Genomic DNA, 19,746 nt, shown 5'->3' with positions numbered 1-19,746 from the left:
CCTTTCCGCCATGACAGTAGGCTAGACACAGGATACAGCTTCAGCTATGGTTCGTACGTGTTGTGTTATCAGTTGCAACGTTTGATCTCACGATCGTGAAGGCAAGAAGCTGGATAATGGGCTCTCTTTTCATCGTTTTTCAACCTGGAGGCAACGTGAGGGATCCCATGTATCCGATATTACTAAACAAAGACGTCAGGCTTGCATTGCAGCGGTGAGACGAGCGGATCGAGTTCTGTGCAATCCCCAGCTTTTTGTTGGTTTGGTCTCCGCATCTTCTTTCCGGTGAGTTCTAAATTAATTCATATCACTATTAAAATGCTTTTAGTGTTATTTTCAATGTGCTGAGGTCATAGATAATGAGATAAAACATGCTAATGTGTGATGCTGCAGAACCACGTCATGTCATTATGTCGACTGAGTAGCTTATGATTTAGCATTATTGCAGGCAAACCAGCATATGAAATGGATGTAACAAATCCAGACTGGGCACCAACACTGCTCATGGGCCTCTAAAAACATACTAAATTGCTCTCATTGTACACTAATCCGCACATAACTTCCAGATGAATCACACACCTGTCATGTGCACTAATTTTATCTTACCGCCTTTGTCCTATCCCGATCTTTGCATACCTTGTCTGTGGAGTCAGCGCATACACAGCAAACCAGTTTAAGAATTATAAATCCCTGGAGGCCCACATCCAATTCACGAACGGCTGGGTGCAAGATTTGTCCATCTTTATGCCTCCACGCTGCGACAACTGTACCTTGTCGTTAAGACAAAGGTAAGTCGGTTTGAACATGATAACTTTCTGAACAACTTCCTTGTTACAGTTTTTGATTTGCACGTACAGCCAAACCATCTATATTAGCCTTGGTTCATTACAGACCTTTTATTAAAAGTGGTTTATGTGTGTTTCAGGTACTGCACTCACAACGACTGAATGAAACTGCACTGTGACCTCTTTGTGTGGACACAGAGAGACCTTCTGTCATACGCATCTTCCCTGATGTGGATTTCTGGGAACCACGTTTAAAGCAAGCACAAGACTTCTTTCTTAAAGTGTGTCTTCCTGAACTTGTTGGGAAATACTTCTCCAAACAACATGCTGCTCTAAATAGCCTGTAATGTTTCATTTTGTGGTTCAAGATTGATGCCAGCTGTGTGTTGCCATTCTGTTTTATTGAAATTACTTCACACAAAGTACAATTATTTACAATGAACTACACATGCAACACAACAGCTTTATGAATACTCAACAAGAGCAAGTTTCATTTGGCGCTGGTTTGACAACCACACTGGGGCACATATTCACCAAAACACAGCAAACCTTAACAATCTTATCAAGCAGTGTTGTGTTTATTTCTGCTCTGCCCTGTTCATTGCACACACAATGCTTCGTCTGCCCTTTAGCTTCTGTGATGCTGTCTGTCCGATCGCCACTGTCCACATTTACAGGTGGTACCTCAACCTCCACTTGTCCAACACAACTGCTGTCCACAGCTATGACATTGTGATTTTTTTGTTGTTCTTCTGTCAGATCTTCATCGATTACTTCTGCACGGGGCACACCTTCAGACTCTGCAGCTGCATAAAAGCCTGTAAGATAAAATTAGTGCACATGACAGGTGTGTGATTCATCTGGAAGTTATGTGCGGATTAGTGTAAAATGAGAGCAATTTAGTATGTTTTTAGCGGCCCATGAGCAGTGTTGGTGCCCAGTCTGGATTTGTTACATCCATTTCATATGCTGGTTTGCCTGCAATAATGCTAAATCATAAGCTACTCAGTCGACATGATGACATGACGTGGTTCTGCAGCATCACACATTAGCATGTTTTATCTCATTATCTATGACCTCAGCACATTGAAAATAACACTAAAAGCATTTTAATAGTGATATGAATTAATTTAGAACTCACCGGAAAGAAGATGCGGAGACCAAACCAACAAAAAGCTGGGGATTGCACAGAACTCGATCCGCTCGTCTCACCGCTGCAATGCAAGCCTGACGTCTTTGTTTAGTAATATCGGATACATGGGATCCCTCACGTTGCCTCCAGGTTGAAAAACGATGAAAAGAGAGCCCATTATCCAGCTTCTTGCCTTCACGATCGTGTGATCAAACGTTGCAACTGATAACACAACACGTACGAACCATAGCTGAAGCTGTATCTTGTGTCTAGCCTACTGTCATGGCGGAAAGGGGCATGGCCCACCTCCAGTGACATCACGCTCCAAAGCCCTATAGGCAGCCTTAGCTTTCCTGATGCCTCTACTCAGGTCTGCCCTGGCCGCCCTGTACGCAGCCCTGTCCCCTGACTTGAAGGCAGTGTTGCGGCTTTTTAGGAGGGATTGCACTTCGCTATTCATCCAGGGTTTTTGATTTGGAAAAACCCTGACCCTTTTGTTGACGGTGACATTATCAACACAGTTCCTGATGTACGAGAGTACAGTGTCCGTGTACTCCTGGAGGTTGTGGCTGGAGAATAAATCCCATACAGTAGTTGAGAAGCAGTCCTGCAGTTGAGAGAGGGCTCCTTCAGGCCAGGTTTTTATTGTCTTTGTCTGGGGCTTTGTTTTTCTCAGCAGGGGGGTGTAGGTGGGGGTGAGGGAAATGCAGAGGTGGTCAGATCCAGCCAGGTGGGGGAGGGGTGTCGCTCTGAAAGCATGCCTGATGTTTGAATAGACACGGTCCAAAGTGTGTTCACCTCTCGTAGCAAAGTCCACAAACTGGACAAATTTAGGAAGCACAGTCTTTGCAGCCATACTTCCTCTGACCTGGTGACCTTTCAGTGTAAAGATGGCTGCAGTGTGACCAGAAAGACTGAGGGCTGGTGAGATTTAAACAAATGAGGAACAGCTGGAGAAATTTAAGTGTCAGAATTTTCTATTTATGAACTTGACAAACTCATTTAGATGAACTGATTATACAGAATCAGGACATTTCAGCAACTCTACATCTTATTTTACAGAACATGTTTATCTCAGTTAGATTGGAGTGAAGCCTTTTTCATATAAACATTACACTGAGAGAAAAACACCTTTATTTTATTTTATGCATCATTGTAGACTTTGTTGTTTCTTCTTACAGGAACAGACTCAGATGTCAGTTTGATCTCTCAGTCTGCTGCAGAGAGATGCTCTCAGTGAGCAGCTTTACTCTAAGGTTTTATCTGAGACTGATTCTTTCTTCCATCTGTTCTACATGCAGGAGGTTGGATCAGACCTGCTCAGTGGTTTTTTGCACTGATTCCAGGTCAGATCAGCTCCTCATCACCTGGTTCAACAAGTCAGAAAACTTCAGATGTAATTAAATCTCCACAGACAGAAAACAAATGAATCAAGACTCAATTAAGAAAAACATTCAGTGACAATGTTTGTAAAACTTTATTAGCAAAGAACAAACACATTTGACACATAACATACTAAAACTGAACAATCACCTAATGTATATAATATATAATGTTCTTCCTCTCTCACCCCCTTTGCACAAGTATAGGAGTGTGTCAGGTTACATTTCACTGTGTGTTATACTTGTACAACTAAGCATCTGCCGAATAAAGAATCTTGAAATTGCAGCTTCACATCCTTCCTTACTTCACAGGCTGAAGTGGAGAAAGCAGTGATGATGCCGTGACAGAGAAATCTGTTAAGATAAGACAAGACAATGCTGGATGTATTTGAAATTAAAGAAAAAAACTCTCAGAATCTTTTAATTTAATATCTTATTGAAATGTAACCAACTCTGGACGTGTTTGATGTCTGTCTGCTGGATGATCAGATCATCTGTCTGTACCTGAATGTTCACTGACAACACTGAGAGTCTGAACAGCAGCAGGAGACTCAGAGTTCATGAGGAAAAAAAACTAATTTGAAACAAGCTACAGTTCAACAGGAGGCTGTTATGAATCCTGACTCTGCTGTTGTTTATGTTTTCTGTAGATCAAAAATCCAGCAGCAACTACAAGAACAGCAAGAACTGACAGACCAACAATCAGTCCAACAGATCCATCCTCTGTGTCTCCTCCTGTCTGACCTGCAGGTGAGAAACAGGTGTGAGGTGTCAGCTGTCAGGTAGGTGATGAGTGAAGAACAGAACAGAATCCATTTCCTCTTCAAACTGCTGTCAGACATTATCTACTGCACTCTGATCACATCACTCAGACCAGCTGCTTTCTACAAAGTCTCATCAACAACATCTTTAGAAACAAACATCAACAACCAGGAAGCAGCTTCACCTCTGATCACACACACACTCAACTCTACTCACTCACAACAACATGATGGTAGGTGGTGTTGATTAGCTTCAAACCATGTGTTCCTGTCAGGATGACATGACACTTGTATGCTCCAGCGTCGTTAGACCCCAGGATCATGACAGTACCCCCCCCCCCGAGGGCTGGCTCCTGACAGCCCCAAAACACACATAGACCACCAATCCCGCGTGGGTGGCGGGGGGTCCCGGACGTAGGACTCGAAGCAGGCCCAAAGCAAAGTCCCGAAAGTCTCAAAACATAGTTCAGGGGACCAGCCCCAAGGTAGCCAGCACAGGAGTCCAGAGTGAAACAGTTCAGGGGGTCGGCCATGCAGAAGGTGCAGTGGTGACGTGGAAACTGTTCTGGAGGTCAACCCGGAGGTCGCCAGTTCACTAATCCATCACAAAGCCCTCTTGGAGGGTGGCCACGTGGAAGACGGCGGCGACGTGGGCAGAACAAATCCAAAAGCCGACTATGCAGAAGGCAGCGGCGGAGGAAGGCAGCGAAGGTGATACTGGTCCGGAGTACATCGACGATGTCCTACAAGCGGCCTGGAAGATGGCCGACGATGTTGAGGTGGCAGACAGGTAATGCGGCGTGACCAGTGGCGTAGTGGGGAGGGGGTGGCTTACTGGGCTTAAGCCCGGGTTGTTTTTCCAGAAGCCCGGGGTCTTTTGGAGTGTAATTTCTTCATAGTTAGATGGCTGGATGACAACTGTATAAAACAAAAAACTACACACAATATTCAAAGCACATAGTGCACACTGTGGGAATTTACGACTGTGCGTAAATCCCCCCTAATATTGGTATGATCCCAGCTCAGACACTAAGCGACTGAGCGAGGGGGCGGGGCAGCTGCTGCCTGCGAGTGCGCTGAGAGAAACGGAGCCAGGCAGACAGAGGAGAGCTTAAGTTCGACCAGGTACCAAAGCAAATCATTCGTACTGTACAAATGATGTAAATATGACGGTTTATCACGAAAGATTGATATCAAACTGATCACTTGACCCATATTACGTTACTTGCTCTTCAAGTGAATCAACAAATGGCGAAATGAAAAGCAGAACAACAGCAATGCTGTTTCTTTAGAGAGTCTTAGCTTACATGTGTGTTTATTTCATATTTTCAGTTGTTTCCCTCCAAGGCTAAATAAATCGGTTTCCCTTACTCCCAGTAAATGGGCAACAGAAACCCGATCGGTGTCTATGCCATTCCCAATATGCGCTGGCTGATGTCGGGGCAGCATGAGTACGAGCTACTGTACACAGCAGTATATTCACAGTTGAAACCAGATATTTACATACACTTTATGGAAAACATAAGAAAATTTTTTTACTGTACAACATCGATTTAGAGTAAACTTGTTTTGTTTCGGTTAAATAAATATTGAAATATCTTTTGAATTAGTTAAATGACAGAATAAAGAGAGACAGAGCTGTCTATTTGTTATCACTTTCATCAAATGTAGGAGTACATATACACTAAGTTTATTGTTAATTAATAAGAAAACTCCAGACGATTCCATTCTGAGCTGAAGAAGCTTCTGATAGGTTAGTAGAGTCCATGTGAGTAAATTGGTCTCACACCTGTGGATGCATATAAGGCAAAACACAGAGCCTGTTTCTGTGACATGGGAAAATCAAGAGATGTCAACCAAAACACCAGGAAAAGAATTGTGGAGCTCCATAAGTGTGACTCAATTTTGAATACAATTTGGTGCCATTTACACTTAAGAATTACAGATAGTTTCAGTTTCAGTTTTATTTGTCATATGCAAGTTAGCAGTCAGGGAACAAAATAATTACTTTGTTTCCATCACATCTTAAATGAATAGTGTTTAATGTCATTATATATATATATATATACACTAGTGATTAAATAAAGAAAATCCACAGGAATGAGCAGCAGTACAAAAATTTTTGTTTTTTGTGGCAGTTGCCACAGTATTGCACTTTTTTAAATTAGATATCAGTAAAGTGGAGTAACCAGTACAGATTAAACAGAGTACTTGTGAAGCTGCAGGTAGCTTCTGAGTGCGTCCTGTGGACTGTGCTGTGTGTGTTTAAGTGTTGTGGTTGAGGTGTCGTTTGGCTTGATGGTAAAAACTGTTTTTAAGTCTTGTAGTCCGAGCAGACAGACTCCTGTAACGTCTGCCAGATGGTAACAAGGAGAAGAGCTGATGTGCTGGGTGGCTGTGGTCCTTGATGATGCTGTGTGCTTTACGGAGGCATCGCTGGAGATAAATGTCCTGAATGGCAGGAAGCCTCGTGCCAGTGATGTGCTCTGCTGCCTTCACCACCCTCTGTAGTGATTTACGGCTGCTGGCAGAGCAGCTTCCGTACCAAACTGTAATGCAGCTCGTCAGCAAGCTCTCGATTGCACACCTGTAGAAATTTGAGGTGATGTTGGCGTTCATGCCAAACTTCCTCAGCCTCCTCAGGAAGTAAATCCGCTGGCGAGCTTTCCTGATAGCAGTGTCTGTGTGAAGGGTCCAGGAGAAGTCCTCGGTGATGTTGACTCCAAGGAATTTGAAGCTGCTGACCCTTTTGACCTTGACACCGTTGATGTGGATGGGCTGGTGTTCCCTGACTGGTCGTTTCCGGTAGTCCACTATCATTTCTCTAGTTTTGCTGATGTTGAGAGTCAGGTTATTTTCCAGACATCACTCGTACAGTGCCATCACCTCCTCTCTATAGGCTGTCTCGTCGTTGTCTGTGATGAGGCCTATGATGGTTGTGTCATCCGCAAACTTGATGATGATGTTGGACTCGTGTTTAGCAACACAGTCGTGTGTGAACAGGGAATATAGGAGGGGGCTAAGCACACAACCCTGTGGCGTTCCTGTGTTTTGGATGACTGATGAGGAGGTGTGCTTACCAACTCTCACCACCTGGGGCCTGTTTGTGAGGAAGTTTAGAATCCATCTGCAGATTGGTGTTCCCAGCTCAAGGTCGACGAGCTTCATGGCAAGTTTTGAGGGGATGATGGTGTTAAATGCCGAGCTGTAGTCGATGAAGAGCATCCTTGCATATGTATTCCCTTTTTCCAGGTGAGTGAGGGTGGTGTGCATTGCCAGGGCGATGGCATCCTCTGTGGCTCTGTTTGTCCGATAGGCGAACTGAAGAGGGTCCAGTGTGTCAGGGAGGGAGGAGCAGATGTGACCTTTGACCAGCCGCTCCAGGCACATCATGATGACAGATGTCAGTGCAACAGGACGGTAGTCATTCAGACAGGAGACCACTGATTTTTTGGGAACGGGAATGATGGTGGATGCTTTGAGGGACGTGGGGACCACTGACTGCCTCAGGGAGAGGTTGAAGATGTTGGTGAACACCTCTGCCAGATCGTCTGCACACACTCTGAGTAGCCGGCCTGGGATGCCGTCCGGTCCTGGAGCTTTGTGAGGATTGACCTTTTTAAAGGTCCATCTCACAGCTTCTGTTTTCAGAGTTAAAGTTGCAGCCTGACTGTCCTCCTGAGGGTAGAGGATCTGCTCTCTGTTGTCTGTCGAGCATAGAAGTCGTTGAGCTCGTCTGCGAGAGATGCAGTGGGCTGAAGACTGACAGTGTTGTCCTTCTTGTAGTCAGTGATGCAGCGCAGTCCATTCCACAGTCGCCTGGTGTCAAAGCTGTGGTAGCTGGACTCCATTTTGTTCCTGTAGTCCTTTCTGGCCTTTTTTATGGACTTTCGGAGGTCATACCTGGCTGCTTTATATGCATCAGCATTCCCGGAGTTGAAGGCAGAGGCCTGTACTTTTAGCTTGGCGCGAACGTCTTTATTTACCCAGGGTTTCTGATTTGGATATATGCAGACAGTGGTTTTAGTGATGGTATCATCCATGCACTTTCCAATATATCCAATGACAGAGTCTGTGAGTTCATTGATGTTGCCATCAGCTGCATCCACAAATATCTGCCAGTCAGTTGTGTCAAAGCAGTCCTGCAGGACCTCCTCAGTCTCACTGTCCCATTTGTAGATGACCCTGGAAGCTGGTTTTACCTGTTTCAGTCTTTGTCTGTATGCAGGCAGCAGTAGTATGGAACAATGGTCTGCCTTACCAAAAGCTGGGCGGGGGAGGGGTTTGTAGCACTCTTTGAATGGAGTGCAACAATGGTCCAGTGTTTGATCACCTCTTGTGGGGAAGGAGATGTGCTGATAGTATTTGGGGAGAACCTTCTTCATGTTGGCTCTGTTGAAGTCTCCCAGCACAATAAAGGCAGCTTCTGGATTTTTGTTCTCAAGTCCAATAATGATGTTAAATAGTTCGTCTATAGCCGTAGCTTTATCAGCATGTGGGGGAATGTAAACAGCTGAGAGGAGAACTGAGCTGAACTCCCTCGGGAGGTAAAAAGGCCTGACTTTAATGGTCAGTAGCTCGAGGCTCTGAGAGCAGTAAGTTTTTAAGATACACACATCTCTAGCCCACAAAGAGTTAACCATAAAGCACACCCCTCCTCCCCTTTTCTTGCCTGAGTCCTTCGTTCGGTCTCCCCGGTAAACAGTGAATTAATCCGGCGTGATGGCGCAGTCGGGGACGCTGGGCTCCAGCCATGTCTCTGTGAAGGCCAGAACGCAGCAGTTCCTGATGTCTTGTTGGTGTTTAATCCGTGCATGCAGCTCGTCAAGTTTGTTGTCCAGAGACTGGAGATTCGCGAGCAGGACTCTGGGCAGAGGTGGCTTGCTGTTTCTCTGTCGCGCTCGGCACAAAACTCCGGCGCGTTTCCCCCTCTTTGTTTTCCCTCGACGTCGCGCAAGTAAACAAAGGATCCCAGGCAGCAGAGCGTCCACGGAGTCGAAACCCGCTGTAAAGTCTGAGCTGGCTGACGAATGTAGCTCCAAAAGCGTTTGTCTGTTATACCGAGTGTATGATCGCGCTGTGCGCACAGAAATAGAAAGCAGTACAAAATAAATAATAACATTTTTGCTGAGATGACTGGGAGCTCTCGTCGGTCCAGCCATCTTACGGCGCAACCGGAAGATAGTTTCTCTCTTTACTCTTAAAGTTAACAAATATGTTTTTATATTTATCAATCTAAAAAAATAAACATTTAGTCTGATTTGATGTTACAATTAAAAAAGTTCATCACCCTTGGATCCCCCAGCGATGACGAACGGCTGAAGCGGCTCCTCGGGCCCCTCAGCGATGACAAACGGCTGAAGAGGCCCTCCAGCTGAGACTGGCTGCTGAACGGGTCCCTCAGACCCTCCAACAGAGGCAGACACAGGGCCAGCAGGCACGGGGACCTCTGACGCACACGAAACAAAACCAGCAGGCATGTGGACCTCTGGCACACATGAAGCAGGCTACAGCTGCACAGAGCACTGACCCTGCTAAGGCAGCGACAGCCGGGTGCAGTCCTCAGCTGTCTTCTTAGCCACCAGGGGTCCAGAGTCAGCTGAGGGTTGGAACTCAGTCTCTGGGGAGGCCCTTGAGAGAGTAACTGTCTCTAAATGGGCCAGCTTTTGAGGAACCAAAACAGTCTTAATGGGTTTGTCTCTCTGCTTAGGATTAGTGGTAGAAAAACAGTTATTTACGGGTTGTATAGCCATAGCTTCCTGTACAAAGGCAGATGAAAGTGAAGGCTGCACAGTTGGCTGAGTTAGCAGGGACACCAGAGACACAGCTGGTGGCGACTGAACAGGAGACTGAACTGGGGGCGACTGACGTAATGGTTGAGATGATAATGGTGGTGGAGTTGGCGACTGAGCTACAGGCCTGGCGGCTAACTCAAATTCAAATTTTATTTGTCACATACACAGTCATACACTGTACGATATGCAGTGAAATGCTTAGACAACTGCTCGTGACCTAAAATACAAGACTATGAATAGGATAGGAAATAAATATGAAAATTAAAATAAAGGGTAAATTTAACTAGGAAAGAATAAAATAAAATATAAAAATTAAAGTTAAAAATAAAATAACTGTACAGCAAAATACACAATATAGAGAATATATATAGACTATATGAAGAAATATAGAACAATAAGAGCAGCTGTACGAGTAATAAATGGTAATGAAAGAAATGTAATGTCCAGGGTTGTGCAATCCACATATATAACTGTCTTATGCAGTGCAAATATGCTTAAAAGTGGTTTATTTAAGTGACTTGTGATAGAGTGATTTGTGCAGTGGCCACTAGTGTAAACAAATGTCCAATGTGTGTGTAAGAACCATATGTGTGGGTCAGTACTATGTGGTGGTGTGATTGAGAGACCGTATCGCCTGCGGGAAGAAGCTCCTCCTCAGTCTCTCTGTGTTGGTCTTCAGGGAGCGGAATCACTTTCCTGACCTCAACAGAGAGAGAGTCCTTTTCACTCACCACAGCTTCCCAACAGGAACACTGCAAAAAACGATTTTCAAGAAAGTAAAAAAACCCTTGTTTATGGACATTTTTTCTTATTTTTTGTCTAAAAAGAAAATATATTCTTAACAAGCAAGTTTTGCACAAGAAAATAAATCTTATTCTAGGAAAATATGTCTAGCTTTTCCTTAAAAGGATATTTCAGCTCATCTTGAGCTTTATTTACCAGTTACAAGGTATGAAAACGGTTCGGTTGAAATTCCAGAATAAAAACAAGATTATTTTTCTCATTTCAAGAGTAAGGCCACTTAAACAGCTGCTCAGTTTAAGAAATGTATTTATTGACACTAAAGTGTAATAAAACTGCTGTCAAGTTTGACACAACACGGGCACACACTATCTGGATCATGCTGTATTGCGTTTTGCTCAATCACTGCATCTTCTCCTGAGTTCAATCTGGTGTCTACAGCCGCATCCATTGTTGGCTGGCTTGTTGGCTGGTTTTCGACCACTGGATCAGTAGGCCCACATGTTACTCAGACCTCTCACCAATGATGAGGGTTCCCTCCTAGAACTGCAATTGAGATTAATTGACTGGTTAAAGATATTAATTACAAGCTACACTGATAATTTCTAAATAATTCTATTCTGCATTTGATAATTTACTCTAAAATATGTATGTTTTCAGACTGAGTTTAATAAATTGTTACTAATTTAATGCTGATTGACATTTGGCAGCTTAACTGTCGTTTAAAAGCTCCTCAAAAACCTAAACCTGGAAAGCTAAACTTGGAAAATATTGCAAAAACCTTACGATCTGGAGCAAGGAGCATGAGACATGAAAACCTGGGGGGGGGGGACGACACAGATGACAGAGGATAAAAAGCAGACGATCCGACAAAGAACGGAGGGAAGTACACACTAATATATACACACACACAGGGAAACGAGGAGTTGGCAGACAGGTACGAAACACAGCTGACACTAATCAGATGAGAAGAGACCAGGGGGAAGCGCAACAGAATACACGGATGCAGGGCATGGGACTATCAAAGTAAAACAGGAATAAACATGAACATCAAACCAGGGACACTTGACTCAAGACAAGGGAGGCATGGAGAACACCTAAACACTGGAAATAATTAACAAATTACCAGGAAACTAACTGAAACAATGAATATTAATAAACACAAACAACCAAGGAGACTCTGGACCATGCCCATCGGTTTATTTAAAACAAAAGTTTAAAAAAAATAAAAAATGCTGTTTTCTCTATTAGGAGAAATTAAACACTCAGAAAGTCTTAATAAATAGATAGCATTGTTGTGGATCATAAGGAATTAGCATTAACATATCTACTGTTAAGCTGTAAAAACAAGTAGGAATTTAATATGAATACTTTATATGATTATTTACAAAGATATCAAAGTATATAGTCAGTCTCACCTTACAGATTTTTGTGTCATAGTCGATCCACTGCATAGTCCATTGCCAAGGTGGTCAGTGTGTTCGACGAATGTGATAATTGTAAACACGATATTCTTTGACACATCCATCTATGCCACAAACTACACGGAAATCTGGACTATGGCTATGTGCAGAATTAATATGACTCAGTAAGGATTTGAGGGTCAGACCCACAAAAACGAAGCAGATAACACAGCTGACGCGACGAATCCTACTTCCGGGCCTAAAGTAGTCTGGGTTTTGTGTTGTTAACATGTTTAATGCTTTGTATTTTCTTCTATTTAATCTCAAAAAGCTCCTAAAAACAGTCAGTGATCACTGTTGACCTCCCTCGGCTTTTATTACCGCTAATCATTTATTTAAGCTCAGTTTTTAAAACCTTAAGATGTAACTACAGCACAGCCCATGCAGCAGTATATGAATAACTAACCTCGTATTGTGGATGGATTATCTCAGTTGTTCTCCTGGCTGAAGTTTGGTCCGTTTACAGCATCCTGCCATGCGATTACATTTGTTCCTGACCACCGAGAACCCTCACGTTAACTTTTATCTTAAAAACTTTTATTTTATTTATGTTGGAAGTGATAGCAGAGCTGTACGTTTTAATTTGTTTCTAAACCCCCGCAGTCAGGACATGCTATATTGTATTTAGATGGAAGCTAGCGAGCTAACTTCCTTCTAACTTCGTTAAATGTCATAAATTCTGTTTTCATGGATGCCTGGATGTTAAACTCAATTGTTACACCTGGTAGAGCAGAACGCTGATCATTTTATTAAAGATGAAAGACTTTAGACAGTGTTTTAACTCTCAGTAATGCCACAGTGATCATTTGATATATGGACCTGCAGCAGAGTTTAGGCCCAGACACGGCTAGTGACGTCAGACTGAACAACCGGATAAAGCCAAGATGACCAGGATTATTCCATTAAGGGGTAGGAATGGCTATCCTAATTCGGTGCCTTATAACAGCTGTAGTAAGTAATAGTACCCACATGTCAGTAATTACTGAATATAATCTAAATAAATAGTCAAATCTTTAAATATATAGAATTTTATAGATATAAAAGAGCGAACTAAACCATTTCTGTACACAACCCCATACTTCTGAGTTGGTACAGTCCAGCTTCGCGCCTCTAGCTTCTTGCCTCAAATTTGGATTGCAGGATTAGTAATATTTTGGGGTACAGTGGTACAGTGTGAAGAAATTAAGACACGCTATGGAGAAACTGGACGAAATAACAATTGCCACCCTGAAAGGTATGTGACTGTTTTGTTTTTTATATGTTTTGTGTTCTGCTATGTTGCATGTTAAGTCGCTAGCATGGCAGGCTATACTCGGTTGTTAGCTTAGCTTGTGCGGTTAGCTTAGTTGCATTAGCATATTTAAATATGCTAGTGCTATTACACTACGTACATGGGTATTTTTGAAAACTGAGATTTTCCGTTTTCGTTTTAAAAAATAATCCCGTCCACATGTAAATGCAGAAATGAAGGAAAACGCTGCTAGGAGCATGCCAAAGCAACAGGTGGCGATATATTCCCAACCGTGTAGAAATGTTGGCCAATCAGAAGTCTAGAAGCCTCGGTGGGAAATAGCAAACAAAGATGGGGCATAGAAGCAGAACCCAGTCCTATGTGTGGAGGGACAGTAACTGTGTTTGTATATGTAAGCATTTAAACACTGCAGAGAGTACAATTAACGGTAACAGTATTGTAGAAATTAATTTCACCGAAACAATAACGCGGCGCACAGTGTGACGTCAAAAAAGGCGCACACCTTTGACGCTGCGTCTTCTCCGTTTTTCTCGTCCACACCTAAATGCAAAACCTGAGTTTTTGAAAATATCCACCCTGGCAGGCGTTTTTAGAAATCTCCGTTTTCAGTGACCGAAAACGCCGTTTACGTGTGGACGAAAGGTGCAAACGCATACAAAAATCAGCTTTTTCAAAAATACCCGGGTAGGTGTGGACCTAGCGTCTGTGAATTTATTCAACAAGTGTGCAAAATGCCATAATTTAATGCCAGTTTTACAGAAATTGTGGGAGTTTCAAATTTCCATTAGTAAAGTTATTTCATTATATACTTTAGCACAGGAAGTTAAAAAAAGAGACATTTATATGTATACACTTATATAATTGATGTATCACAAATATAATACTTTTTCCAGTCAATGGGAGGAAGGTAATTTAGAACCTGTGGAGCAGTCAGGAGGAAATATAATGAAATAGAGTATTGTTTTTAAATGGTAAATATTAAATTATGTTTCTTGTGTATCCTGTGTGTTACCCAAGCAAAGCTGTCAGCTGGCTTGCACATGAGGATAATGCAATGTAGTGATAATTGGAAACTCCTATTGCAGAAGCATATGTTGGAGAAGACCTGCTCTCATCACTGTCACGAGATGACATCAAAGATCTGTTTCCTGGTCCTGAACATTTCCTCAGGCGTCGGGCTCTATGGCTTGCAGTGCACAAATGTGAAGAAGTAAGTTCTGTCCTATCGCTGTGTGACAAAACTGTGAACACACCAGCTTGTTTTATGCAGTTTCAAGTAATTCCACCAATACTCACTTAACAGATAGACAGTAGAATCTTCTTTAGTTTTGGTTTAAATCAAGTGGCCTACACATTTATTAAATATACATATTTTTTATTGTTCAACACTTTTCCTGATATTTTGCTGTACTTTCTTTCATGTTTAGAGACCTAGTTCTTGTGCAATTTTATGTGAAATTAGCCCTATGTACACTGTATTTTAGAACAAGACTGCTGCTGAAAAAATGCTAACAACTACTGGAGATGGTCTATGTGTATATATTGTTGAATTTTGCAGTTACTCATGTTTTCATTTTATATATTTTACTGTGGAGTCAGTCAAATATTCTTAAAGTTCAGATACCCATGTTGATGTTAAGAAAACCTACAAAAAAAGTTGATCTATTTTAAACTGGAATGCAACTCAAAAATTGTGTTTCTTATGGTCTTGTTCTAATCCTCTTTTTTTCTGTCATGTAAACTTCAGAAGACCCTGAAGGCTACCTGCATCAGCGACCCCTGGGTGTCCAGTTCTGCTTGTCTCTAAAGGCAACTGCATGATAGCTGTTGGAAGCACACCGGTGAGCACTTTTGACCGGAAGGATCTTAATGAGGGACTGCTCTATCTGATGGCATATTACTACGCCCTCCACCTCACATATCCAAAGTGCATTTCCACGCTGCTGTCTGTCTTGCAAACTGAAATACTCAAAGACTCCATCCATGACCGAGATTCAACCCCCTCTTACAGGAAGGCTCTTGGTGAGTGGAAGTCATTCATTGAGTGAGTCTCTCCGATGACAGACTCCATCTGCCTTGTTTATCAGACTCAGTGTTAGTCAGTGAGGTTGGTTTTTTTTTTTCTCTAGAAAAGTTGTTCAAATGGAAAACACATGTTTGTTTGTGTGGTCGTTAAACTTGTTCTTCTAAAATGTTTTGGAATATAGGATTTGCAATAGTGATTGTTTTAAGCTTCAGCAAAATTTATTTTTGATACCAGCTATGAGTGTGTTATACTGTTATTATTCGTGTTAAGAGTATCTGGAATATGCACTTCTTGTATTGGCCATGTTACACAGTACCCTGCTGAAATGTATAATTTTAGACATGATTCTCCTGGAACAGACCTCAGTGAGTTACTGACCCATTGCTGTGTCAATAAAGCGCAAAAACTAAGAGTGCTTTTGATGTCTTAATTTAAGATGAATTCCCTTATTTTTAGTAGCTTTTTGAAGAGATGGTGTCTTATTCTCAGGAATTTTGGCTGATTATTGTTCTCAGAGTCGAAACATAATTCTTATAGTTAGCTCAATCAAGAAAGAAACAATTCAGTTTTAAGAAAATTTGTCCTATAGTAAGGTGTTTTTTTTTACGTGAAAAATCTAAATTAAGGTGTAGAATCTTAAAGTAAGCAAATAATTCTTGAAAACAGCTTGTTCAAGAAAGCATAATACTCATTTTAAGTACAGATTTTCTAAATAAAAAAGTGTCTTTTACTTATAATAAGTCACATTTTCTTGAATTAAGCATACATTTTAGACAATTTTGTCTAGTTAAAAGGCATATGTCAGTTAGGATAATTTGCTAGTTTTAAGAATTCTAGTCAAGCAACTTTTGCTTACCCCATTGGCAGATTTTTTTTGCTCAAAACAAGAAAATTTTGTCAGATTTAAGAATATTTGGCTTGTTTCAAGTAGAGCTGTTTTTGCAGTGAAGCGATCGTCGCTTCATCCCCGCAGACGGACCTGATGGGCCGGGCAAAGCCGCATCCGACGGGCCGGGCAAAACCTCCAGCAGGTGAAGCTGACGTGGCTGCTCCGGGGCGGCCGTTGTCCGCTGCTGCTGAACAAAGTCCGTTAATTCCCGAGCTTGCACCGGCTTCTGGGCTTTATGCAAATTGGCTATTAAATCCAAACATTGTCTGACCTGGCGGAGATAGGAATTTCCTTCGAGGATTGCCTCAATATCGTTTATCCCCACAGTATTTTCTCTGGTATTTGAAGTGTGGGTTATCCACTCGACCCTGTCGACACTGTCCTTATGTTTTCAGGTTTGTCTGTTAGTTTTTCCAGTTTAGAAAAAACAATGATTAATAGTGGGAAACTATGGAGGACCACAAGAGCCACGCGCATTGAAATAAAGATTTCTGTGCTTAAATAATGAATTGCAGAATAAATTCTGCATTTGTAAATTCATTTTTGAATTCCAATTTAATAAACTGCATTTCAAAATCCTTTTTCCAACTGCACTTTAAAAGGAAAAAGCTGAAAATTTAAATAGTTAAACGTTGAAATGTTAATAATTGGTTTTCATATTATATGATTTATTTACTACATTTTATGTGGAGTGAATAAATAAAATCATATTTACGGTGGACCCTAGAGACAAAGCATGTACAAACTGCAAAACACGTACAAACTCAGAAGCACCTACAAATTCCGAAGCACGTACAAAATCCAAAGCATGTGAAACCTCCAAAACACGACGGAAGTGCTCCAGGATGCTAGGCGCAGTGTTGAGCTTTTGTTACCTAGTGGCTACACAAGCCAGGAAGTAGCAACGACCGGATTTGGTGTATTTTTTTTAAATAATTTGAATATATATGAGTGCTTTTGTATAAATACACAAACAATACACATATGCTTTCAATTGTGTAATTTAAGTGATCTAGGTAGCTCTGTTTTGGAAGTTCAATTAACGCTAGAAATGTGTTTTGGAATTTGTACATGGTTTGTCTCTAGGGGCCATCGTACATATTTATATGTAAACATATATAAATAAAACCATTTTTTTACATTAGTAATTCCTTTTGTGCATAACTTTATATTGTTGTTGATAATAAATTAATTAAAGGAACAAAACAACCTGAAGTGCCGGTTGGGAGCTGAAAGTGACGGCTCTTTTTAGTGAGCCGAGCCAAAAGAGCCAGTTCTCTAAAAAGAGACGGAATTCCCATCACTCCAAACGAGTCAAAAGTTACGCTTTATGCTTCAGAAATTGGCGCCTCTCCGCAGCAAGACAAAGCAGCTCCGCCAGTCATGTGATTTCTCTTCAAGTGATACACGCATCGATGTGAGGTTTCACTTTTAAGCTGTGTCCAAATCCATGGACCGCACGCTTCGTAGTACATGCACTTCGCGGACTACGTGGGGTGGGTATCTTGAAGTGTGAGAAGGGTGGAAGTGAGAGCCTTGTGAAAAGGCATGGTCTAGCCGTCGTCGTGCTGCTCAGGTTGCCTAGCAACCATGATACTAACCGCGAGAAATGTTTCATACAGCTTTGCTTCACAGAAATGAAGGAGAATTTTTTTTTTAATTCTTTTAATTCTTTTTAATTCATTTTTTTTAAATTCTGTTTTAAATCTTCAAAGACAAGTGTCTTTTACAGTGTATACACACACACACACACACACACACACACAGACACACACACACACACACACACATATATGTTATATTATATATACGACATAAATATTGTTATTTTGTTATGTTGGCATTAGTAAATTAATCTCAATGCTTACATATATGTGTAAAAAGCAAATGTACGAGCTGTGATAACTGTTTCTGATAGAATGAAGAGTAGACTGATATATTAAATATTCCTTTATTGGGTGAGAAAATTGGGAGGAACGGCCTCCCTGATCTGAATTCGAGCGGTGTTGTGTTATTGGACTTCTGTGCAAATCACAGTTTGACCATAACGAACACCTTGTTCGAACATAAGAGTGTCCATAAGTGCACGTGGCACCAGGACGCTCTAGGCCGCAGGTCGATGATCGATTTTGTAATCGTATCACCAGACCTGCGACCATATGTTCTGGACACTCGGGTAAAGAGAGGGGCTGAGCTGTCAACTGATCACCACCTGGTGGTGAGTTTGATCAGGTGGCGGGGGAGGACGCTGGACAGACCCGGTGCACCTAAACGCGTAGTGAGGGTGTGCTGGGAACGTCTAGCAGAGGCCCCAGTCCGTGAGATCTTCAACGCACAACTCCGGCAGAGCTTCAACAGCATTCCGAGGGAGACTGGGGACCATGTTCAGCGTCTCCATCGCCGAAGCTGCTGCATTGAGCTGCGGCCGCAAGGTGGTTGGTGCCTGCCGTGGTGGTAATCCCCGAACCAAATGGTGGACACCAGAGGTGAAGGGAGCCACCAAGCTGAAGGAGTCCTATCGGGCTTGGTTAGCCCGTGGGACTCCGGAGGCAGCCGACAGGTATCGACAGGCTAAGCGGAATGCGGCTCGGGCAGTGGCTGAAGCAAAAACTCGGCTGTGGGAGGAGTTCGGAGTGGCCATGGAAAAAGACTTTCGGACTGCCTCGAAGAGATTCTGGCAAACCGTCAGGCGTCTCAGGAGGGGAAAGCGGTGCTCTACCTGCACTGTGTATAGTGCTGGCGGAGCGCTACTGATGTCGACTGAGAAAATTGTCAGGCGGTGGAGGGAATACTTCGAGGACCTCCTTAATCCCACTGACACGTCTTCCGAGGAGGAAGCAGAGTCCGGGGATGAGGGGAATGACCCGCCAATTTCCGGGGGCGAGGTCACTGAGGCAGTTAAACAACTCCTTGGTGGCAGAGCCCCTGGTGTTGATGAGGTCCGCCCCGAGTTCCTGAAGGCTCTGGATGTTGTAGGGCTGTCCTGGTTGACACGCCTGTGCAATGTTGCGTGGAGATCAGGGGCAGTACCCCTGGACTGGGGTGGTGGTCCCCATCTTTAAGAAGGGAGACCGGAGGGTGTGTTCCAACTACAGGGGGATCACACTCCTCAGCCTCCCTGGGAAAGTCTATGCCAGGGTGCTGGAAAGGAGAGTTCGTCCGCTAGTCGAACCTCAGATACAGGAGGAACAATGCGGTTTTCGTCCTGGTCGCAGAACACTGGACCAGCTCTTTAGCCTCTCAAGGATACTTGAGGGTGCATGGGAGTTTGCCCAACCAGTCTACATGTGTTTTGTGGACTTGGAGAAGGCATTCGACCATGTCCCTCGGGGTGTCCTGTGGGAGGTGTTGCGGGAGTATGGGGTGTCTGGCCCATTGCTACGGGCCATTCGATCTCTATACAACCGTTGCAAGAGTTTGGTTCGCATTGCCGGCAATAAGTCGGACTCGTTCCTGGTGGGTGATGGGCTCCGCCAGGGCTGCCCTTTGTCACCGGTTCTGTTCATAATTTTTATGGACA

At 42.9% G+C, this 19,746-nt stretch overlaps 1 protein-coding gene and 2 long non-coding RNA genes across 4 annotated transcripts; 1 reads left to right on the top strand and 2 right to left on the bottom strand.

The window, feature by feature from the left end:
- Window positions 1-3,375: 3,375 nt before the first annotated feature.
- On the bottom strand, window positions 3,376-4,087 carry LOC112846090 (uncharacterized). The gene is made up of 2 exons (XR_003218914.1): window positions 3,752-4,087; window positions 3,376-3,653 (listed from the first exon to the last, which is right to left on the bottom strand). It is a non-coding gene; the product is annotated as an uncharacterized LOC112846090 (long non-coding RNA).
- Window positions 4,088-10,888: 6,801 nt separating this feature from the next.
- LOC109197645 (uncharacterized) lies at window positions 10,889-12,362 on the bottom strand. Its single transcript, XR_002058749.2, has 2 exons — window positions 11,383-12,362; window positions 10,889-11,142 (listed from the first exon to the last, which is right to left on the bottom strand). It is a non-coding gene; the product is annotated as an uncharacterized LOC109197645 (long non-coding RNA).
- A 462-nt stretch (window positions 12,363-12,824) lies between these two features.
- Window positions 12,825-15,749, top strand: LOC102075932 (uncharacterized). 2 transcript variants are annotated; one of them, XR_002058714.2, is made up of 4 exons: window positions 12,825-12,968; window positions 13,200-13,293; window positions 14,397-14,521; window positions 15,059-15,749. XR_002058714.2 is itself a non-coding variant. In XM_019353161.2 (3 exons), the coding sequence occupies exons 1-3, from the start codon at window positions 13,254-13,256 to the stop codon at window positions 15,116-15,118; spliced, it is 225 nt and encodes a 74-aa protein (XP_019208706.1). In that variant the 5' UTR covers window positions 13,050-13,253; the 3' UTR covers window positions 15,119-15,749. The 2 variants fall into 2 exon arrangements, 1 of the variants encoding a protein (XP_019208706.1); XM_019353161.2 differs by lacking the exon at window positions 12,825-12,968 and having other exon boundaries at window positions 13,050-13,293.
- The last annotated feature ends 3,997 nt before the right edge of the window (window positions 15,750-19,746 follow it).

Source organism: Oreochromis niloticus, linkage group LG3, assembly GCF_001858045.2.
Source record: "Oreochromis niloticus isolate F11D_XX linkage group LG3, O_niloticus_UMD_NMBU, whole genome shotgun sequence".
NCBI lineage: Eukaryota > Metazoa > Chordata > Actinopteri > Cichliformes > Cichlidae > Oreochromis > Oreochromis niloticus.
This window is presented reverse-complemented; position numbering and strand designations above follow the sequence as displayed.

What these genes read in the sequence shown, in the direction of transcription:
- LOC102075932 (XM_019353161.2), top strand. Translation starts at nt 13,254, where the DNA reads ATGGAGAAACTGGACGAAATAACAATTGCCACCCTGAAAG. An exon ending in AACAATTGCCACCCTGAAAG is followed by an intron (nt 13,294 to 14,396) that starts GTATGTGACTGT and finishes CTCCTATTGCAG; the next exon opens with AAGCATATGTTGGAGAAGAC. An exon ending in CAGTGCACAAATGTGAAGAA is followed by an intron (nt 14,522 to 15,058) that starts GTAAGTTCTGTC and finishes TGTAAACTTCAG; the next exon opens with AAGACCCTGAAGGCTACCTG.